General features: G+C 53.5%; 1 protein-coding gene and 1 long non-coding RNA gene across 6 annotated transcripts in view; one reads left to right on the forward strand and one right to left on the reverse strand.

Moving 5' to 3' along the window:
- The first annotated feature begins 3,221 nt into the window (after window positions 1–3,221).
- Window positions 3,222–3,623, forward strand: LOC134471519 (uncharacterized). Its single transcript, XR_010040970.1, has 2 exons — window positions 3,222–3,303; window positions 3,493–3,623. It is a non-coding gene; the product is annotated as an uncharacterized LOC134471519 (long non-coding RNA).
- Window positions 3,624–7,180: 3,557 nt separating this feature from the next.
- The window catches only part of Kcnip3 (potassium voltage-gated channel interacting protein 3), a 71,030-nt gene continuing 58,734 nt past the window's right edge, over window positions 7,181–19,476 (reverse strand). For 3 of the 5 annotated variants that reach the window (XM_003471706.5, XM_063229965.1, XM_063229966.1), the window contains 7 exons: window positions 16,096–16,220; window positions 15,739–15,808; window positions 15,452–15,522; window positions 10,726–10,833; window positions 10,029–10,133; window positions 9,120–9,182; window positions 7,181–8,866 (listed from right to left, as the gene is read on the reverse strand). In XM_003471706.5, the coding sequence (XP_003471754.2) occupies window positions 8,819–8,866; window positions 9,120–9,182; window positions 10,029–10,133; window positions 10,726–10,833; window positions 15,452–15,522; window positions 15,739–15,808; window positions 16,096–16,220 (590 nt within the window). In that variant the 3' untranslated portion in view covers window positions 7,181–8,818. Of the gene's footprint in view, window positions 8,867–9,119; window positions 9,183–10,028; window positions 10,134–10,725; window positions 10,834–15,451; window positions 15,523–15,738; window positions 15,809–16,095; window positions 16,221–16,756; window positions 16,956–19,476 lie in introns of those variants that run through there. The other 2 variants (XM_005004450.4, XM_063229964.1) reach the window with 2 other exon arrangements.

A 19,476-nucleotide genomic window follows, 5' to 3' on the forward strand; every position in this document is an offset into this window, starting at 1 on the left:
CCTCTAAGTCCAGCGGCTTCCACCCACTCAGCAGCCCTGGCTTCTTGTGTTCTGCCTTGGGCAAGAGTGAGGTGGTGGGGGAGTGAGGCATAATCTTCTGTATAGAGAGTACTCATTCCAGCCAAAAGGTTTCATTACACAGAAGGTTAGGACCCAATTCCCCAGCCCTCCAGCAAAAGTCCCTGGCAAAAGCCTCTAAATTAAACAAGGCTCACAGAGACCACAAAAGTCTTTCCTTGCGCTGTGAAGAGGTCCGGACCGTAGCTAAGTACACAAGAGGATTGGAAGGTGCTCACCCAGCATTCATGGCCAGGCCTCTGTTTGAGCTGTGTGACTCTGGTCACTCCCAGGAAAGATGCTAGGCAAGATGGTCCAGATGAAGGCAATGGGGTTTTGGTGTGTGGCAGAGATGGGGAGTGTTTGGAGATGACCAAGAGAAAGATTTGTCAGCCTTCAGTGGTGACAGGGGTTGGATGTGGAAGGGAAGGAGGCAACAAGACTGGCTCCTGGGTTTCTAGGCTCACAGATATCTTTGCCATTCATGGATCCTGGTTTTCAGGAGGGGCTACTGGCCTAGAGAGAGTGTGAGGAGCTCAGACTTGGACCAGTCGCTTGTAATGTGTTTATAGGACATCCACAGGGCACTGCAGTGGAGATGGTTGGGGACAGGGTCTGAGGCTTGGGCCTCCAATGTTCCTTGAAGAAGGACAGGATAAAGGCAGAAATAGTATTTCTGTGTGACTAGCTGTGTTTTGTGTGAGGAGAAACTCATACAAAGCTTTTATCAAGTTATAGTCCCAGACATTCTGAAAAAAAGAGCTACAGATTAGACAGTGAAAGATTGCATCCAGAATATAGAAAGAACTCTCAGAAGTCAGTAATCCAGTTGAAGAGATCATTTGACAAAAGATTTGAATAGATAACTTCGCCAGGGAAGATACACAGAAAATTGGACACAAAACAATTCTTACTGCTGTACACTAACAAAAAGAGTTTCATTATATTTGTATTATACCAAAATACCTGTAATGTGGCCTACTGTTCTATATGTGTGGTTTTTTTCCCTCTGGGTGACCTAATTGATAGGTTAATCAATGCTCTCCTCTGTAAAGAATTGTAAAACCTAAACTAATTGATATGTTAACCATCGTTGCCCTCTATAAATAAGAGAGGTGGTGCTGAAATAAGCTAACAGGGGTTGTTAATTACTGCTAGACTTCTCTATCCTCTGCTAAGGAAAACAAAGGTCTTCCTCATTAACAGATTTCTTGATCCACGCCCACGACCCCCTTACTTTGTAAATTGTGATATATACTTAAAGGTGGCAAATATAGAGGAGCAACACACAGCTTTTGCAATCTCCAACTGCACTGCGTCGCTGGGCCCAGGATAAAATAAATCAGCACTGCTTTTTAAAATACGTTTTTGCCTCATTTTTTGAACTCGAGTTTGGGAGCTCGTTTGTGGATTACAAGACTTACCATCATCGGTCATCACAGAAATGCCAATTACAACTGCACTATAATGACATTGCACACCTACACACTGATCATGACAACTGTTGGCTGGTGTTATGGTTTGTGTCTAGATGTCCCCCAAAGCCTCATGTGGTCATGGGACTTTTTCAGAGGTGGCTGAGCCTAGCGTGTATGATACTGGGATTAAATGTGTGATTAATAAATCAGTCCACTGATTGGTTTGGCATAGTTCTGGCTAGGATTAAGAGTGTGAGTGCTACACCTGCCCTAGGGCGGGTAGCCTGCATACAGTATAAGGGACAGAAAGTGTTTTGTCTCAGCCCTCTTATTGCTATATTGCTCACTCAACACCGTGAATATTTTTCCTCTGTGAGGTCTGTATCATGCCACACTGCCTTGGAGCCAGCCAACCCTGCAATGAAACCTCTACCAACTGTGAGCCAAACAAACCTTTCCTTCTTCAACTTTGGATGCTGAGTATTTTGTCTTACCCAGGAGAGAAGTAAATAAGACAGCCAGCAAGTGGAGGCAATGGAACTCTCACTGCTGATGGGATCATAAAATAGTACAACCACTTTTGACAACCATTTGGCAGAATTTTTAAAAAGTTAGTCATATACTTATTGTATGATCTAAGCAGTTCCCTTCTGGGAATTGACAGTGTAGAATTTTACCTTAGAATTGTGACCCTAGATATAGTGAAGATTAAGAAATCTCTCCATCATTTGTGTTCCAGGAAGCAATTTAGTGGAAAAAGCCACCTTTTCCTATATGCCTTGGATAAGACTCCAGACACTGTAGGCCAAACATAGACCCTCCAAATTCCCAGTATGTCCCCTATAAGTGATTGGCTGGACTGTTCATTCATGTTGATCAATTGTTACAAGTTGCCTGTTAACAAAACCTTAGTTTAGATTCTCTCCTTCCTCAAGACCCCTTCCTTGGTTTACCCTCAGCCTGGGCCAGCCCACAGCCTGCTGCGAGGGAGGTTCATCTTCTAAAACAATTCGTTTGCACCCTTGGTGATGTCCTTTATAACAGAATAGTAAACTTTCCCTCATGTCTGTAAGCTTCTCAAACTAGTCAACCCTGAGGAGGAGCTTGTGGGAACCCCAGTTTATAGTCAGTTGGTCAGCGACCTGAGGGTACGGCTAGCATCAAAAATTGAGAAAGGCAGTGTTAGGGGCCCAGCCCTCAACTCAGGGGGTCTGATGCTACCTTCAGGCACCTTGGATCAGAACTGAGCTGAATTAGAGGACACCCCATGGGGTGCACCACTGCAGAATTGCATGTTTGGAGTGTGATAAACCCTGAATATCTGGTGTCAGAAGGAAAAAGTGAGTCAGAGCTGGTTTCTCCATACTATCGCACGTCCTTGAACATTCTGTTACCTAAAAGGTAAAGTTAAGTGCTAAAGACTTGGATATGAAAGTGGGGAGAAGAGGCAGAAGATGTGGTTAGCACAACAAGTAAATATGCGTAGGAAACAATTGAGTTGAAACACCCACAGGTGCTGTGCTCCTCTCCAGAACTCATCTGGAGGTGCAGCTGTTGCCAGAGGCGGCTTCCTTCTCTCACGGTGTGCTCTGCTCTTCCCCTGCTTGTCCTCCCTCCCTCCCTCCCTCCCTCCCTCCCTCCCTCCCTTTCTCTCTCTCTCTCTCTCTCTCTCTCTCTCTCTCTCTCTCTCCCTCTCCCTCTCCCTCTCCCTCTCCCTCTCCCTCTCTGTCTCCCTTCCTTTTTTCTGTTGTAGCAGTAGCGTGTGTGGCTGAAGGTTCTCCTTAACCTTCACAGTAACATCTGGCAGTACTCAGCAGCTCCCCAGAGAGTAAGACCCCACGTCATTCTTGGCTTCATCACAGCAACCATATTCCCCCGGAAACCAAGTTTTCCTCTTGGTGACTGGCATCATTCACTTCAGCCCACTCTCCTGCATGTCCTCAGTTGCGCCATTATGGCTGCCTCTATTTCCCTATCAATTCAACACACCAGCCTTCTATGGTTCTTTTGACTTTAGGAGAACTGCGCAGTGCCGGCTCCAGTGGATGTGGTGGATGAGGACTCACCATCGTGTTGTTGAGCCTGCCTTTCCACTGGATGGCGCTCGGCACTCACCCTCTTTTTGAACAGGTAAAGATGTTCCCAAAACAGGACTTGCAGAACTGTTTCAGAAGGGGCATGAATGATGGGGTAGGAGTGTTGAGGGGGGAGTGTTTCACGGGGCATTAGCAGCCATGTGGCCTCTACCTAATGCCTTCAAAATGTAAGCATGCAGTGTTGATCATGGCTTGTGCTCTGCTGTTTTCCCTGGCATACTGCTGCTTTTTGTGTTGAATGAATGAGTGAGTGAATGCAGTGATGGGCAGGGGTGGGGCCTGGGATGACCGCTGTGGGGTGAGGACAAGCTGCCTGTCCTCTCATACCCCAGTGGCCTGTTGCTTTTCTGCATATGCAGCAGCAGGGGATAGGGAAGGGGACAAGACGCAGACCAGAACCCTCTCCCTTGCAGCCCCTCTTGTTCTGCCTAGGAGAAACTTGACTTGGGCTGGGAAAGTTTGTCAACAGAGCGAGGGACTCAAAGATGTGGCAATCTCAGTTGGCTGTCAGAGACTCACTGATGATCTGCTGTTTGGGGCCTTATTTTTAGTTTCTGGATGTTTTACTGTATTTGGTGATTTTTCAAAGCCAGGAAGGAGCACTCCCTGGCTTGGTCTGCTGCACTCCTGGGATGAACACAGCCGGAGGGTGGCATGGTGGGGAGGAGGGGCTGGGAGCAGAGGGGTGGGGCCTCCAGGCTGGCTGCTCGGGTCAGAGATCTCTCGGGGAGACCCTGCCCTGGGTACTTGAGAGCTGGCCCCGTGACCAGGCCTCCTGGTCCCCAAAGTGTCCCCCCCCCACCCGAACCCCCCCAACTTGAGCTCAGCAGCACTTCCAGAGTACTCCCCTCCCCAAACATGCCAGCTCTCTGCCAGTGCTGGGACCCAAGGGTGAACACATGGCTCCTGCTTGCAAGGTGCCTGGTATCTGGCCTGGGTGACAGCACAGACCTGAGGGTCTGGTCACTTTCCTCAGGGCCCACTGGGGCCTGCAGAGCAAATTCACACCCTACAGCTGACCTTGGCGTGAGCAGTTGAGAATCCAGTCAAACATTCAGCTCCTACTAGCTTGGTTGGGGCAACTGGATATTCCTTCAGGGCTGATTTAAGTGAAAATTCCAGGGGTAGGGAGGCAATTGCTTAAGGTACAGCTGGACCCTGAGCCCAGGGGCCCCGTTGTCCCTGCTTCCCCTCAGCTTCTCTTGCCCCATCCTGGAGCCTGAGTGTTCTCTGCTCTGGTTTTGTTTTCATGTCTCCTCTAGTGACAAAACGGCACCACCAGCACCAGCACTCATACTCTCAGCTTCAGAGGGAGTTTCTTGTCTCAGCATTCATAGCATAGGCCTCCCTGGGCCTCCCTGTATTGGATCACATGGCTGTCTCTCCCTAAAAGGTGCCCAGGGGTGGACAGGGAGGCCAGTTCTAAGGCTGACACCCTTTGTGGGTCAGGCAGCTGGTTGGAGAATTTTGTGGGTTGGCTGCTCCATGGTTAAGTTAGGTGAGCCCCAGGTAGGTGTATGAGGAGATAACAAGACGGGGGACCACGTGGAGAACGAGGCCCAGCAGTGAAACGGCCTTGGGACCATTAGGGAAATGACATCTTGCTCTGGGGCACAGGCTAGATGAGGAGACCCGGTGTGGAGCAGCGCCCCCTGGTGGTCAGTAGCGACACAACACTTAGCAAATGGCGACTGAAAATCTGGGAAACCAGGATCCTCTGGGGCAGACAGGGCTTCCTCTCTCCAGGAGCCACAGAACGCCACGGGAAGGGCGTGGGCCCACTGGCCAACGACTCTGGGCCTCACTTCTCCCATTCCATGTCACCAGGGAGGCTTCAGTCGGGCCACTGTGAGGGCGAAGGACACTGGCCAGGCCCACACATGCTCAGGGCTCTCCCTGAGGGACACTCCCTGTCAGCAACTGGTCTGGTGGTCGTGCATTGAGTGGTGGGCACGTGGATGGAGAGTCGCCTACTGTGTGTGCCTGGCATAGGCTGACCTGCTGCCCACCCCCTTTAGCTCTTTGGACCCCTGGTAGCCCTCGGAATCACCAGAGAAACTGGAGACCATCGTAGATTTATTTCCAAGACCTGGGAGGCTCCTGAAACATCTGTACTTTCTCTGATAGCTCATTGTGATATAGGAAAACTTCAGTGACTAGAAAGGAAGGGTGTTCGTATTTGTATTTATTTATTTATGGAAGGCTAGTGCATATGCATACTGAATTATCATAATAGTCCCAGGGTGGACTGTTTTCTTAGTTTACAGATAAGGAAAACGGAGGCTCAGCAAGGTAGATAGGTATGCTGAAAAGGTCATGGAACTTCCTAGAATGGAAGGATGAGCCCTATGCCCTAGACATGGCAAGGCCTTAGAGGCATGGGGTTACCTACTGGGAGTAGGTGCTGGGGACACAGCTCTTCAATGGCTTTAAAGTGGGGTGAGGCGGGGGGAGGCCTTCCTCAGTCTTCTCCCACACCCACCACCCTGAGCGGTGCCCCAACCCTTCCAGCGCAGACTTCTGTGCTGGGAAATGGTCAGCAGAAGCACTGCCTTGGCACCCAGCCCTGACACCAGTCTCGAGGGGAAGCTGGCCAGGGGTGTGGCAGGGGACAGCCACATCCAGTGGGAGCAGGTGGACACTGCACAGGTCAGAGAGGTGCAGGCAGACTGCAGAGCGGGACCCTCACCCCTGCACCAGGATGCAAGGTGGCTGAGCTGGCTGGCTTTGGTACCTAAACTCTTGGGCTCCTTTAGACCTGGTTCTGTAAGGCAGGCTCTCCAGTGTCCCTGCTTCACAGATGAGGAAACTGAGCCACAGACAGACTGCGCATCCTGGCCTGGCCATATAGCTGGGGCATGGAGCACTGGGGTTTGAGACCAGCTCCAGGGTCCTTCGCCCAACGGCTCCCTGCAGGGCCCAGAGGGAAGCAGTGGCTGCCCTGTGTGCTGGAGAAAGACCCATGGTCCTCATTCCCACACTCTCATCTCTCCTCTGCCCAGAGTGCACCTGCAAGGTGGCAAGGACTCCCATCGCCTCCCCAGCCATGCCATCCGTCCGAGCTGTGTTCTCAGCCTGTGTCTTCCACCCGCCACTCCCACAGCAGAAGCAGGGCCTCCCTGCTGCACAGGCCCCTTACGATGTGAGGAGCCACAGGATGGTCAGTGCCTCATCACAGCCAATTCTGCCATGCCCTGGCCATGGCTCTCACCTCCCACCCCCAGCCTGCTTGGCACAGAGATGGCATGGGCTTCAGAGGCAGCCAGAGCTGTTTCCACCTGGCACTCACTGGCCTTGGTCGGGGCAGGCACGAGGCCCGCTGTGCAGTGCCTGACTCGAATGGAAGGAAAGCTCGTGGCCCTGTACGGTGTCTGCTTCAGAGACCCTCGTCCTCTTAAGGAAGGTCCTTACTGTCCTAATCATGCTCGCCACTGGGGGCCCAGTGTGTTTAATCCTTTCTGTGCACCTGAGCTACACAGGGGGCTCCCATCTCAACAAATAAACAAGCAAATACATTTAGCTGTGTAGTCCTGGGCGGGAACCACAGTGAATACCAGCTTGAGCCGGAGGGGCCAGCAGGGAGTTCAGTTGAGATAAAGCCAGCGGGAGTCCCTTCTTTTCTCAAGTTTATTTTATTAAAATATATAGGATTGAATATTGGTGGGCGCTGAGGACAGGAACCACCTTCCCAGGCCGCGCCCGAGCAAGACGCTCCGCCATGCAGACATGCAGCCTGTCTTGGCCCAGCGTGGGAGACAATGAGGGATGGGGGCACGGTGGCGACTGTCTCCTGCGGCCTTGGCCCCTGACAAGCACAGGATGCCAGGTGGGAGATCCCTGAGCCAGGGGAAGTTGCTCTCCTCCGCTGGAGGAGGGGAGGGGCCCCAGTCGACTGGAAGTGGGCGTCAGTGCAGCTCCTCGGAGAGGTACACCTGTGTTGGGGACCAAGGGCTCCCATGTCCTTGGCCATCTGCCTTTCCTCTGAGGGCCCCGCTCAGCTGGGGATGGTGTCCTGGGGATGCCCAAGGACACCAGGACCCGCCTGAGCAGATGTGGGTGGCCTGATGGAATGTGTCACATGGGAATGTTCCTCACTGCTACCCTCCATGGGCCTCCACACCCCAGGCAGGGCCACCAAACAGGGCCCCCAGGTTTGTGCTTCTGAATGTTGGTGAATGGGGGGGCTGAGAGTGGCCTTCCCAATTCCATAGTTTGGGGGCATTAAACAGACCCCCGAACTCCTTCCTTCGGCCCACTCAGGTTGGGGCTCCTGGGACCCAGGCTTCCTTTGGCCCCCAGGAAGGCCTTGAGAGACCCTGGCTCCCCCTCCAGAGCAGAACACTTGTGCTTTTGTAGAGGCTGGGATGATCCTGTGGGAGGGCCCTACAGAGCTCCAGTCCAGAGGCCCTGCCCAGCCCTCCCAGATTCCATGGCTGCTGGTCCCTGAGCCATGGCTCTTCCTCCTAGGACTGAGCAGCCTTGGGGAGAACAGCCTAGTACGGGGGGCTGCAACACCCTTCTTCCATTCCCAACCAGCTGAATTTGGGGTGAGCAAAAGCTTCTCCCCAAGGGGAAATGGCACAGTCTCCTCAGATTCTTCTAGAAACCCTAGCCCCGCCTTGGGAGCCCCTCCCCTCCTGGATAGAGGGAAGATGGTGCCCAGCGACCCTTACCACCCAAACTGGCTCAGAGTGGGTGGCCTGGCACTGGTGGAGCTCTCCTGGGTCAGAACCCCAGTCTTTGGGACGGGAGTCCCAGGAAGAAGCAGGCTTGGGCCTGTGACCACCTCTGTCCTAGTCTGAATCCCTCCATCTCTGGCTGTCCCAGAGCCCTGCAGTGAGGGTCTCTGGGACACAGTTCCTTGGGTAGGGAGTGGCCACAGGAAGAGGCCACAGGAACCCTGGGGTCCCCATTTGGTGGGAAAGGAGTGGCAGGGTTCTATGCTTTGGAGGCATCCTTTCAGGTGCTTGACCCCTTCCTGGTGACATCTAGCGACTGGCACATGGGCTGCCCATCCGGGAGGCAGCTTCCTTGTCCCACTGGTTTTGGGGACAGTTGTTGGGGGCTGCATCCCTCCTGACTGCCACCTTCTGCCAGCCTAGAGAAAATCTGTGTGTGTGTGTGTGTGTGTGTGTGTGTGTGTGTGTGTGTGTGTGTAGCAAACAGCTCACTTATCCCAAATGTATTGGAAAAGTTTTGGTTTCTCAAAGATGGAGCAGCAGTGGCCACCCAGGCCCGAGGTGCGTCCTAGATGACGTTCTCGAACAGCTGCATGGAGTTCATGATGTTCTCATCCTGCATGGAGAGAGGTGGAGAGGCCAGGTGTGCAGGGCTGGTGGGGAGGTTGTTTCCCAAGTCCCTCCCGCCCAGCAGGGCCCTGTTAGGGACCATGTCACAGTGGGCCAGCAGGGGTGCTGAGGAGCAGAAGCAGCAAGTAGCTGGTCCGAGGCTGATCACCTCCTGCATGTCCCCATCGGCTCCCCCATGGGCCACCATCTGGTCCCCCAGCCCCAAGCAGGCCCATGTCCAGCCCTCTCGAGCCACCTACCTTCTGACAGGTCTCCAGGAACTCCTCAATGGTCACCACCCCGTCCTGGTTCCGGTCCATTTTCTGTGACCCAAGCCAAAGCCAAAGTGAGTGTGTCCCCATGAGGTTTAAGTGTCCCTGTTGTGGTTTCTGTCTAGATGCCCCCAGAGCCTCATGGACTCATGGCAGGGCTTTTGGCCCCTGAGTTTTGGGGCTTAGAGCTGATTTGCTGTTAGGAGGTGGTCAGGGGCGGGGCCTGGAAGGGTTCATCCCCCTCCCCAGCTCCTCCCCCTCGGCTTCCTGGTCACTACACCGAGCAGCTCTCTGCCATGCCATCTGCCTTGGGGCCAGCTGACTTGGACTAAAATCGCTACAAAATGTGCACAAATAAACCTTTCTTTAATTGTGGGTGCCAGGTGTTACATCTCAGCAACAAGAGACTAAGACAGTTCCTGACACCAGTGTGAGGATGTTCAGTGCATGGGCTCCCTCCACCCCAGGGTGCCCCTCTGTCCCCACCCTGGATGTGCATGTGGCTGCCTCCTCAGCCATCTCCTGCCCATGCTGGCCTCCTGAGTCCAGCCCTGCTTCCTGGTGCATGCTCAGGGGACCTTTCACTTCCCTGACCAGGGCCACCAAGGCACAGAATGGCTTCAGTCTAGAGGCCCCAGCCAGGTGCCCCCCCAGACCCTGAGGACACAGAGCAAGAGGACCCCAAGGCCACTCATTTCGTAGCCTGTTTTCCTGGGGAGCTGAAAATGGCCCCCCTGAAGGCACTGGTGGGCCAGCTGCCTGGAGCCCTGGATCCCCAAAGTGGAAGAAATTCAAGGGTGAAACCTGGCTTTAAACTCCTGCCCCAGGGCATCTGGCCAGGATGGCTGAGCCTCTTCCCCTGCTGGGTGACCTGGCTCAGGGGCGGGGCTGACACACCTGGAAGAACTTCTCCACGTGCTGCAGGGGTGCATCCTCCCGCAAGACGGGGTAGGTGTGGTGGCCCATCATATCGTAGATGGATTTCATAATGGCCAGCATCTCCTGGGCAGGGGACAGGAGGGCCGGTGTGAGTTGGCTGCTGAGCCTCAGCAGGGTGGTGGCTTCTAGGGCCCCAGCAGAGGAGACTGCCTCAAAGGTCAGGGCCACCCCCAGGGCAAGCAAGAGGGGCCCTGTGCACCCCAGAGAAACCAGCTTGTCCGCTCGGGTCCAGTAGGAGACAGAGAGCAATGTGCCCATCCCCAAAATTTGAGCAGGTAGCAACTATTTCAGATACCAAGAAAAGAAAGAAAAACAGTTTTGGGGCCATAAAAAAAATCCATCTGAGGGTCTATGTCTCGAGGGCCACCTGCACCTCTGCCTTTCATGGGTACAGATGCTGTCCCACACTGTCCCACTCAAGGCCTCCCCTTTCTCCACTTGGCTCCCCAAGTCCCACTCCATGGCTGGGGTGGATGGGGATGGTGGCCAGGGCTGAGCAACAGGGAGGGGAGCCCGCTTGCAGCTTCACCCAAAAGCCAGGCTGAGACTCACTAGGATGCGGACAGAAGAGAGACAGGAAGAGAAATCAGGGGAGCAGCAGCAGGAGGGGAGCAGCGGCAGGCGGCCACTGCCCTACCCCCCCCCCCCCCCGTACCTCTTTGGTGATGTAGCCATCCTTGTTAATGTCGTAGAGATTGAAAGCCCACTTGAGCTTCTCATGGACTGTTCCTCGCAGCAGGATGGAGAGCCCGACCACGAAGTCCTGCAGGGAGAGGGATTTGAGGATCGAGGAACCAGCACCCCACTTCAGCTTTGCTGTGTGGGTTTACCGGCAATTCCCAGCTCTTCAGGCAGTGTGGAGTCTGTTCCAGGTGGGATACGGATGAGTGTGGGCATGCACTGTGTACCTGCACGTGTGCGTGTGTATGTGTGGGGTGGGGACCACATGGTCCTGATCTGGGGGAGCATTGTGCTCTATATTTGCAGATAAGATCTGGGTGCTCTTCTGATAAACGAGGGGCTCCACTTGTAGTTCACTGAGCATCTGCAGGTCAAAGGTGCTTGAAAACCTTCAAACTAAACCAACAAGGCTGAGCCGGCCCTGTGGCATGGCCACCATGTACCACTAAGGTGACAAGATAAGAACGGTTTCTGTGTTCCAACCCATGAGAGGGAAGGGAAAGAGACACGCAATCCGGGAGAAACAAGAGTTATTCCAGGAAAAAATATCTCAGTAAAAACTATTCAACTCAGAGATCAGAAATCTTACATCCTTAAAATAATAGGGTAGTATTATAAAGAGGAACAAAGCCAGGAGAGGTGGTACATGCCGGGAATCTCGGCATCCTGGGAGACAGAGGCAGCCCAGCCTGGGCAAATTAGCGATTTAGTGAGATCCTACCTCCAAAAGAAATTAAGCAAACAAACAAACAGATAAATAAAGGACTTGGGGTGTTTAGGCCAAAGCCCTGGGTTCAGTCATGCACGCACACATGCACCACACACACACACTCACCCAGAGCAATGACTGGAAAGCCATAGGTGAAGATGACACACTTAGAAGAGGGGTTGGAAGAGCAAGAACTTCCCCTGCGGTGCACCGAGGTAAAAAAAGTGCTGGAGACCGGAAGAGGACATGGAGCCTCAGCCCGAGAGACAGTGCTAGCACATCAGGAGACCCAGAAAGAACCAGAGAAAACGAAGAAGAAATCATGAAAGATTTCCCAGATGGGAGGCTTCCAGTTCCCCGGGGGCTAGGATAAGGCCTAAAATCATGGGCATTTGGGCCTTAGGCACAGATCATGGTGGATTCAAAACTGCCAGCCAAGAGAAGAATCTAGATGCTTCAGAGAGAAAAGCAAAGCTCAACAGAAAGACCCGCACTCAGGTCCGCGAACTGGATCTGATCACCTGGTGGTGGGCTTTCCACAGCACCTTGGGGGCAGGAAGCCAGCAGGGGGCTGGCAGGGAAGCACCAGGCCAGGGGACAGTTCTGCTCAGTGTAAAATGCCTGGCAAGAATGAGAACTAAGTAGAGAGACTTTGAGACTCTCAAAGGTCAGCTCCTTTATGGCTTGGGTCAAAAAAAGGCTCATGTGTACAGAGGTGGTGCTTTCAAAAGGCTGGCTCGCAGGGGCACCGCAGGCATCAGGGTCCAGCCACGGATGAATCCACGGTTGACTTCGATGTCAGGAGGGGAGCCCTGACTGGAGGGGGCGGGCAATCGAGGGCATGCCTTTGGACGGTGCTGGGATCAATCCTCGGCCTTTCCCCCTCCTGGCTTCCTGGCTGCCGTGATGGAGCAGCTTTCTCCCACCACATCCATCTGTCACGGATTTCTACCCTGGAGCCAGCCGGCCACGGAGGGAAGGCTCTGAAGCCAGGAGCCTCATTAAACCACTTCTCCTTCAAGTTGTGGATGTCAGGTATTTTGTCCCAGCAACAGCAAGCTGATGAATACGGGTCCTATTATCTTTTGGAGACTGCTGGAGGAATTTTTCCTGAAAAGAGAATAAATCCAGAAAGGGAGCCGAGGGGTCCCAAACTAGGGATGTTACCCAGAGGAGACAGGAAGCGTCGGGGTGCTCGGCCCCGGGAAGCTGTGGGAGGCCAGAGTCACATCCTCCATGAGGTGCCAGGTGAGAAGTTTAGACTAGAAAAGGGGCTGAATAAATGATGGGGCCATTGACAACTAGGCAAAGGAAGAATCACGGCTGTTGCTGAGAGCAGCAGAACCCAAAAGTGTGCGGGAGAGGAGCGCATTCTGTCAGCCAGCTGCAAGACTCTGGTGGGTGTCAGATTCACATCACCTGGGTAAAGAGTCCTCACCCAGTGTGCTGTTGGAAAGTGGGGGGAGGAAAGTGTGTGTTTAGGGGAGACACAGCTCCTTTTCCTCCACACAGGGGATCAAGACACACTGTCTAAAGTGGCCCATTGAGAAGAGTTTTAAAATCACACCCCTGGGAGTCACTGAGGCAGATGAGAACAGCTGGTTAAACAAGACACGGTGGCCACTTTGGGTCCCCCTAAGCACCCCCTACACATTTCCTGGGCTCGAGTCCTGTGTGTGTGAGGGAAGACATGAGAACGCAGCAAAGGAGGACTGTAGTGCCTCTTGTACACTCTTTGGGGAATAATCAGCACCACGGACAGGTGTGGGTGACATAAGCAGGGAACCTGGGGTCTAGGGGGAGCCCCAGGTGCCAGGTCCTGCTTGCCACCCACCCTTCTCATGGGTCCAGAGGGCACCGGTGCCACACTTCTCCAGGCCTGTCCTCCCGGAAGACCTCGCATCAGCACATAGCCAGCTGTCCCCACCCGGTGTCCCTCAGCAAGTGTGTGCGTTCCAGAAAGCACGGTACGAGGAGACAGTGCATGGGACTGTGCCCTGGAGGTCCCTAGTGGTAACACACAGACAGTGCAGCTGACTCCAATCAGGTGGACGTAGGTTCTAAAATTCCACAGTTTCTCATGCGACCCTGACAGGTGTAACCCCAGGCCTGGGCTCTGACACACAGGGCATCTGTTTTATCACAGTCCCTGCTCTGCAGCAGCCCCAAGGCAGGCCCTTGGCAGCGTGTGTGGCTCCTGCAGTGACACAGCAGGCTTGGGGCTTCAGGCTGAGCCCCTGGTGTGCACGGAGGGTCCCCAGCAGAGCCCAGAGCAGGCACTGAGTGAGCCGGTGGGAGCCCCGGGAGGTCCCAGGGCTGCAGGCAGCCAGGGATGGTGAGCACTGTACTGTGGCGGCAGCTCCGACAATGCCACTTCCATCCTGGGCAACCTGACTTTCTCTTGGGTTCCAAGAAAGTTCTGTGGTCTCTGACAAGATGAACTAGCGGAATTAGGAAGGTGCCGGGTGACACAGTCACACAGAGGAAGCTGCCATCCTGCTGCTGAGCCCAGAGGTTCTGGAGGACGGGCTGGCGGCCAATGCCGAGGGGGGACGTGGGCAAACCTCCCCCTCAGCTCCTTTTCTTTTCCCTCTCCTTATCCCTTTCCTCCCTCCCTTCTTTTTCTTCCTCACTATGCGGAGGGGAACACAGTGATAATTTTATATCACACGGGTAAACTGAAACATATACAGGTGGTCTCTAAGCACACAGAAAGCACTGGGTGACCATAAACATCGCGCAGTGGCCTTGGCCTCCTGCTTTAAGGAGGGGTCAGCAGGCAGGGGAAGGGCAGTGAGGGTAAGGGGACACGAGCTCCTTTCTTCCCTGAAAAACTCCTCTCAGACCCCAGCATTGGAGTCAGGAAGTCCCTCAGGGACCCCTATGCAACCAGAGGACTTGGGAAGGCACCTGGGGCGCCCCACCCCCGAGATGAAGCCCAGCAGGGACCAAGCCCAGCACCTATCTTGGCCACTGACTGATCCCCCCCACCGAGGACCTATGGAACCCAGACACTGACAAGCTGGACGAAGAAAACTGTGCCCCCCAATGCAGCTGGACCCCCCACACTGGGCCTCCTCTCCCACTTTGCCCCTGAGCGGCCACAGCAGAGCCTGGTCCCCAGGCAGGGTGGGGGAGACCGTGCCTGCCCCCCTCTACTCCTCTGCACCTAGTGGGTTCCCGAGGCGCTTTGGATGCGCTGGAACTGAGGGAGAAGACCTCACCCCGCCCCCCCAGGGGCCCTGCGGTCACCAGGAGGCGGGGGCTCCAGCTGCCCCTGCGTGTCCGGTGTGTCAGTCTGTGGTGGGCACACAGGGTAAAAATAACCCGTGTGGTGTTATCGACGGTGTTATTATTATCCGGCGTCCAGGGCCTCTCGGCCGTTTCCCTGGCGGTGCCCTTGGCCCTGGATGGATCGATCGCCTCGATGCAAGGTTTTCCTCTCGGAGGAGGTTTCAGCTTCGTGCCTGCAGCTATTTTTAGTGGCCTGAGCTCCACAGATGAGGCCTCGCTCAAATGATCCCGTGTGGCCAGGCAGGGAGGAGCCCAGACAGGCGGCGGGGGCGTCTATGTGTGTGAGCGTGGGGGGAGGGGGGCTGCTGGGGGCGGGTGGCTGCTCCTTCCAGCACTGGCAACCGGGAGCCCTGGGGAGTCCTAGGTCCCCCGCACCAGCTGGGGTGACCACACAAAGCAGAATGCCTTCAGGCTAAGTGTTTTCTGGATATTTCTGGTTGATTCTATTGGCTCAGCAACCAGGAGTAAATTCTGAGGCCAGGGGTTTAAAATCCCACCCTCTGGAAGCCAGACCGCTGTGTTCCACTTGACTCCTTTAAAAATGCAAACCACCTGGGCTGGCTCGGTGACTCCACCTGGGCTGGCTCGGTGAGCCCCTGTGACTTGCAGGGCTGGATGTGAATCCAAGGTGCAGCTGAGATGGCAGCACTAACTCCCCATGATCTCCCCTGCAGGTGCAGGACCCTCAGGGACGCACCTCAAAGTGGATGGCCCCATTCCCGTCGGCGTCGAAGGCGTTGAAGAGGAAGTGTGCGTAGGTGGTGGCATCTGGGGACAGCAAGGGGTGAGGTGGGGTCGGGAGGGCTGCAGAAAGCCCGGCCCCTCCTCAAGCAGCTCCCACCCACGCCAGGGTTCCAGCTTTGTCCAGGTCAGGACCCGCCCCTCCAGGAGGAAAGAGACAGCATTGGGTCTCTGCAGGCAGGGGTGGTGGTGCGTCCCCGCCCTGTAGTGGCCCGGAATCGTCCTGGGCCTGGCTGGACTCACCTCCCTGAGGGAAGAACTGCGAGTAGATGAGCTTGAAGGTGTCTTCATCCACCAGGCCTGTAGGACACTCCTGAAGTGGAAGCCGCCCCTCAGTAACTCAGCCACCCCCTGCTCCAGGCCCTGGGGATGCTGGGTGGAGGGTGGCGGGGGAGACAGTGGCTGGTGCCCCCATCTTCATGCCAAGCTGCTCGCCTGGCACCACCTTGGAGGCTCAGAGAAAGGAGCACAGTGGCCCTCACAGGGCCTGCCTCCCAGTAGGAGAAGCTGTGCTCCTGAGAAGTTTCTAGAAGGTTCCCTGGGCCAGGGTCCCTGCTCTGTGGAGTCAGGGACAGAGGGCCTTTGTAGTGGGGCACTCACGTTTTTGAAGCCCCGGTAGAGGGACTGCAGCTCCTTCTTGGTGAACTTGGTCTGTGTTTGCAGCTGGTCCAGCCCCTCCGGCTGGTGGCGCACCGTGGACAGTTCCAGCTCACTGTCACTGCTGTCTGGAAAGGGACACAGACCCAGGAGGGTGAGACATGCGGTATGGGCAGGTGCAGGGTGTAGGCTGGGATAGGGGACAGAAGGGGGAAGCTCTGCGTGACTGGCATGGACAGCGATGCAGGCTGTGCACTGCACAATTGGAGGGGCTGACCACAGCATGTCAGGGGTGTCCTTGCGGGCCTTCAGCTTCCCCTCTCGCCTCATGCTGAGTGCACCACCCCTAGAGCGAGGGGCAGGAGGAACCCTCAACGTTTAAGATCCCATGCTTAAATGGCCTCTTTCGTGAAGCCCTCTTGGTGTCCCCAGTAAGACAGATCTCTGGGACTAGAGGACAGGGGTCAGCTTAAACAAAACAAAACACAAAATGTGAGCTTTGGCTACTTAGGGGGAGGGAGGGTTTCAAGTCTTTATTTTCCTACCCATGATTTTTTACACCTTCCTAAGGCACTGAAGAAGAAAGTTCCTTTGGCATGGCATGCATCACTTTTAGAACAAAATAAAACTGGACCAAAAGGTATCGCGTGCCGCACCGCGTCACCTTCCCACTGACGGAGGAGTCCACCACTATCCGCACTCCCCAGGCGTGCTGCCGCCTCGGCCCTGCAGGGGGCGCTCTTCTGCGCAGTCCTGTGCAGCTCCGTGCCCTGCAAGGCCAGGCCCAGGGCCTGGGCAGAGCCGCTCCACACAGGCGGCAGTAGCAGCCTGCGCTGTCTCCCCGGCATGGCACGCGCGCGCGCACACACACGCACCCACGCACACACACACACAGCCTCCGAGACGACTGCTTCCGGTCCCTTCTTGCTGCTGGGTTCCGGTACCTCTTCCCCATCTCCGCCTCGGTGGCTCCCTACACCGCCCAGCAGAGGGACCCACCCGCCCCTCCTGTGCACCTGCCCTTCCCGCATGTGGCTCCGACCTCTGTTCTTGCTCCCCCTCTGCCACGAGCTGTCCCTGTCGGAGGCAGGCACGCTCACCCACTCAAGTGTGGGGCTCCCCGCTTCCCTACCCTTCCTCCTGCCCTCCGCTCTGGGTCATCCTCATGACCACATGGGCAGGCTGTTCGCCCCCGATCCTTAGCCAAACCCGGCATACAAAGCCTGCAAGCCAGCAGCCCCACGCTGGACAAAGATCCCCGAGGATTCTGGCCCAGGGAAGGCGACCTGCACAACAGCCTCACCGCAGAGGCAGTTTAGTAGGGAAACTCGAGAGAACCCAGTGGCTACACGGCGGGACGCGTAGGCCATACAGTAGAGGGTGCAACCACGGAGGACCGCGCAGTGGGTTACAAGTGCGCTCAGCGACGTGGGCAGACGCCCCAGGTTAGGCGTTTCCTGCAGGGCTTGTGGCGCCTGCCTGTAATCCCAGAGACTCATGCGGAAGCTGAGGCAGGAAGGTTCAGTTCGAGGTTAGCCTGGGCATCAAAAATTCAAAAGGGAAGGAGGTGTTTCTCAGTTGAGGACTATCAATTACAGTAGCGACTGCTAAATACATAAATAAATGTACGTATCCTTTAACTAAGAGGCAAAGTTTTTAGATCAGATGGAAAAAAACTCCCAAGTCCGCTTATACACTATAAAAAGGGTGCTCTTAATAAAAGACACACGTGGGCTGGGGATTTAGCTCAGTGGCTTAAGTGCCTGCCTAGCAAGTGCAAGGTTGTGAGTTCAATCCCCGGTACCAAAAAATAAAAAATAAATTAATAAAATAAAGACACATGCTGATTTTAGAGCAAAGGAGTAGGGCAAAGATAGGAAAACTGGAAATTTCTTTTCTTTCTTTCTTTCTTTCTTTTTTTTTTTTTTTTGAGACAACATTTGGCCATGCAGTTCAGGCTGGCCTTGAACTCAATAATTAGCCCAAGCTGGCCTCAAACTTGGGATCCTCTTGCTTCAGCCTCCCAAGTGCTGGGGTTACATGCCTGCATCACCATGCCCAGCTTGGAAATTTCATAATGATAGAAAAATTGCTTCATCCAGAAAACCGAATAACCTGAAATATATAAAACGTAGTAACAGAGCACTAAAATGACTAAAACAAAAAATTCAAAATGAACAGATGAACCACAATCGTACTTGAAAATTTTCAGTAAGTGGCACAAGATAGAAAAGATTTAGAAACCACCATCAACCAATTTGACCTAATTAATATATATAAAACTACATAACAACTACAGAATACCTTTTTTTTTCCCCAAGAGAACATTCTGGGGTTACCAAGATATACTGGCACAAAAAAACAGACTCTGAGCACAACAGTCATGAGTTAAAGGTAAAAACAACCCAAAGTTTAGAAATCTCAAACATCTGGAGATTAAACCATACACTTGTAACTAACCCACAGGTTAGAGAAGAAAATTTGCAAGTTGAATTTTGAACCAAATGATAAAGAGAACACGGCCTATCGAAGTCTGGTGGGAACAGATCAAGCTGTGTGCAGAGGGAGCTTAGAAGCTTAAATTACTGTATGAGAAAAGCAGCCAGCGAAAAACCAGTGACATAGCTTTGTGGTCTAAGCTTTTTCAGACTCTAGAAAAAGCACAGCAAATTAAATTCAAAGTAAGTAAAGTACCAGAAGTGGTAGTGCATGTCTGTAATCTTATTCTGAGAGGTTGAGGCAGGAGAATCCCAAATTCAGTCCTAGCTTGGACAACTTAGCAAAACCCTGTATCAAAATTTAACAAAAAAATATTTGAAGGACTGGTAATGTCACTTAATGTAAAGGTCCTGGATTCAATCCTCAGCACAGGAAAAAAAAAAGTATATAGAGGAAAGGTCATAATAAAAATAGTAGAAGTCAATGAAAAACAAAATGAAAATTCAATAAAGCCATTACAAAAAACTCAGTAGGCAAGTCATAAACTGAGAGAATTTATCCTCGGAACATGTATCTGACAAAGGAGCCATTTCCAAAATGCATAATAAACTTCTACAAACCAACAGTATTAAGACTAACACTTCCATTTTTTAAATAGGCAAAAGGCTAGGACCTTTGATCAAAGAAGCTATATAAAAGGTCAAAAAGCACACGAAAGGTGTTTGATTCCATCAATCCAAGAAAGGCAAATTATCCAATCAACATACAAAACATTTAATCTCTTGTCATTTCAAAACGACCAACAGCACCAAATGTGGATGAGGGTGTGGAGACACTGGACCACTCATACGTTGCTGGTGGACGTATAGGACCATGTGGCCACTCTTGGAGAACTGCTTGGCGACTCTCAGAAAGTTAAAACATAAACCAACCTGAGGACTTCCT

This window comes from Cavia porcellus, unplaced genomic scaffold, assembly GCF_034190915.1.
Source record: "Cavia porcellus strain 051 isolate PalLab524CR breed Dunkin Hartley unplaced genomic scaffold, mCavPor4.1 scaffold_18, whole genome shotgun sequence".
Classification (NCBI taxonomy): Eukaryota; Metazoa; Chordata; class Mammalia; order Rodentia; family Caviidae; genus Cavia; species Cavia porcellus.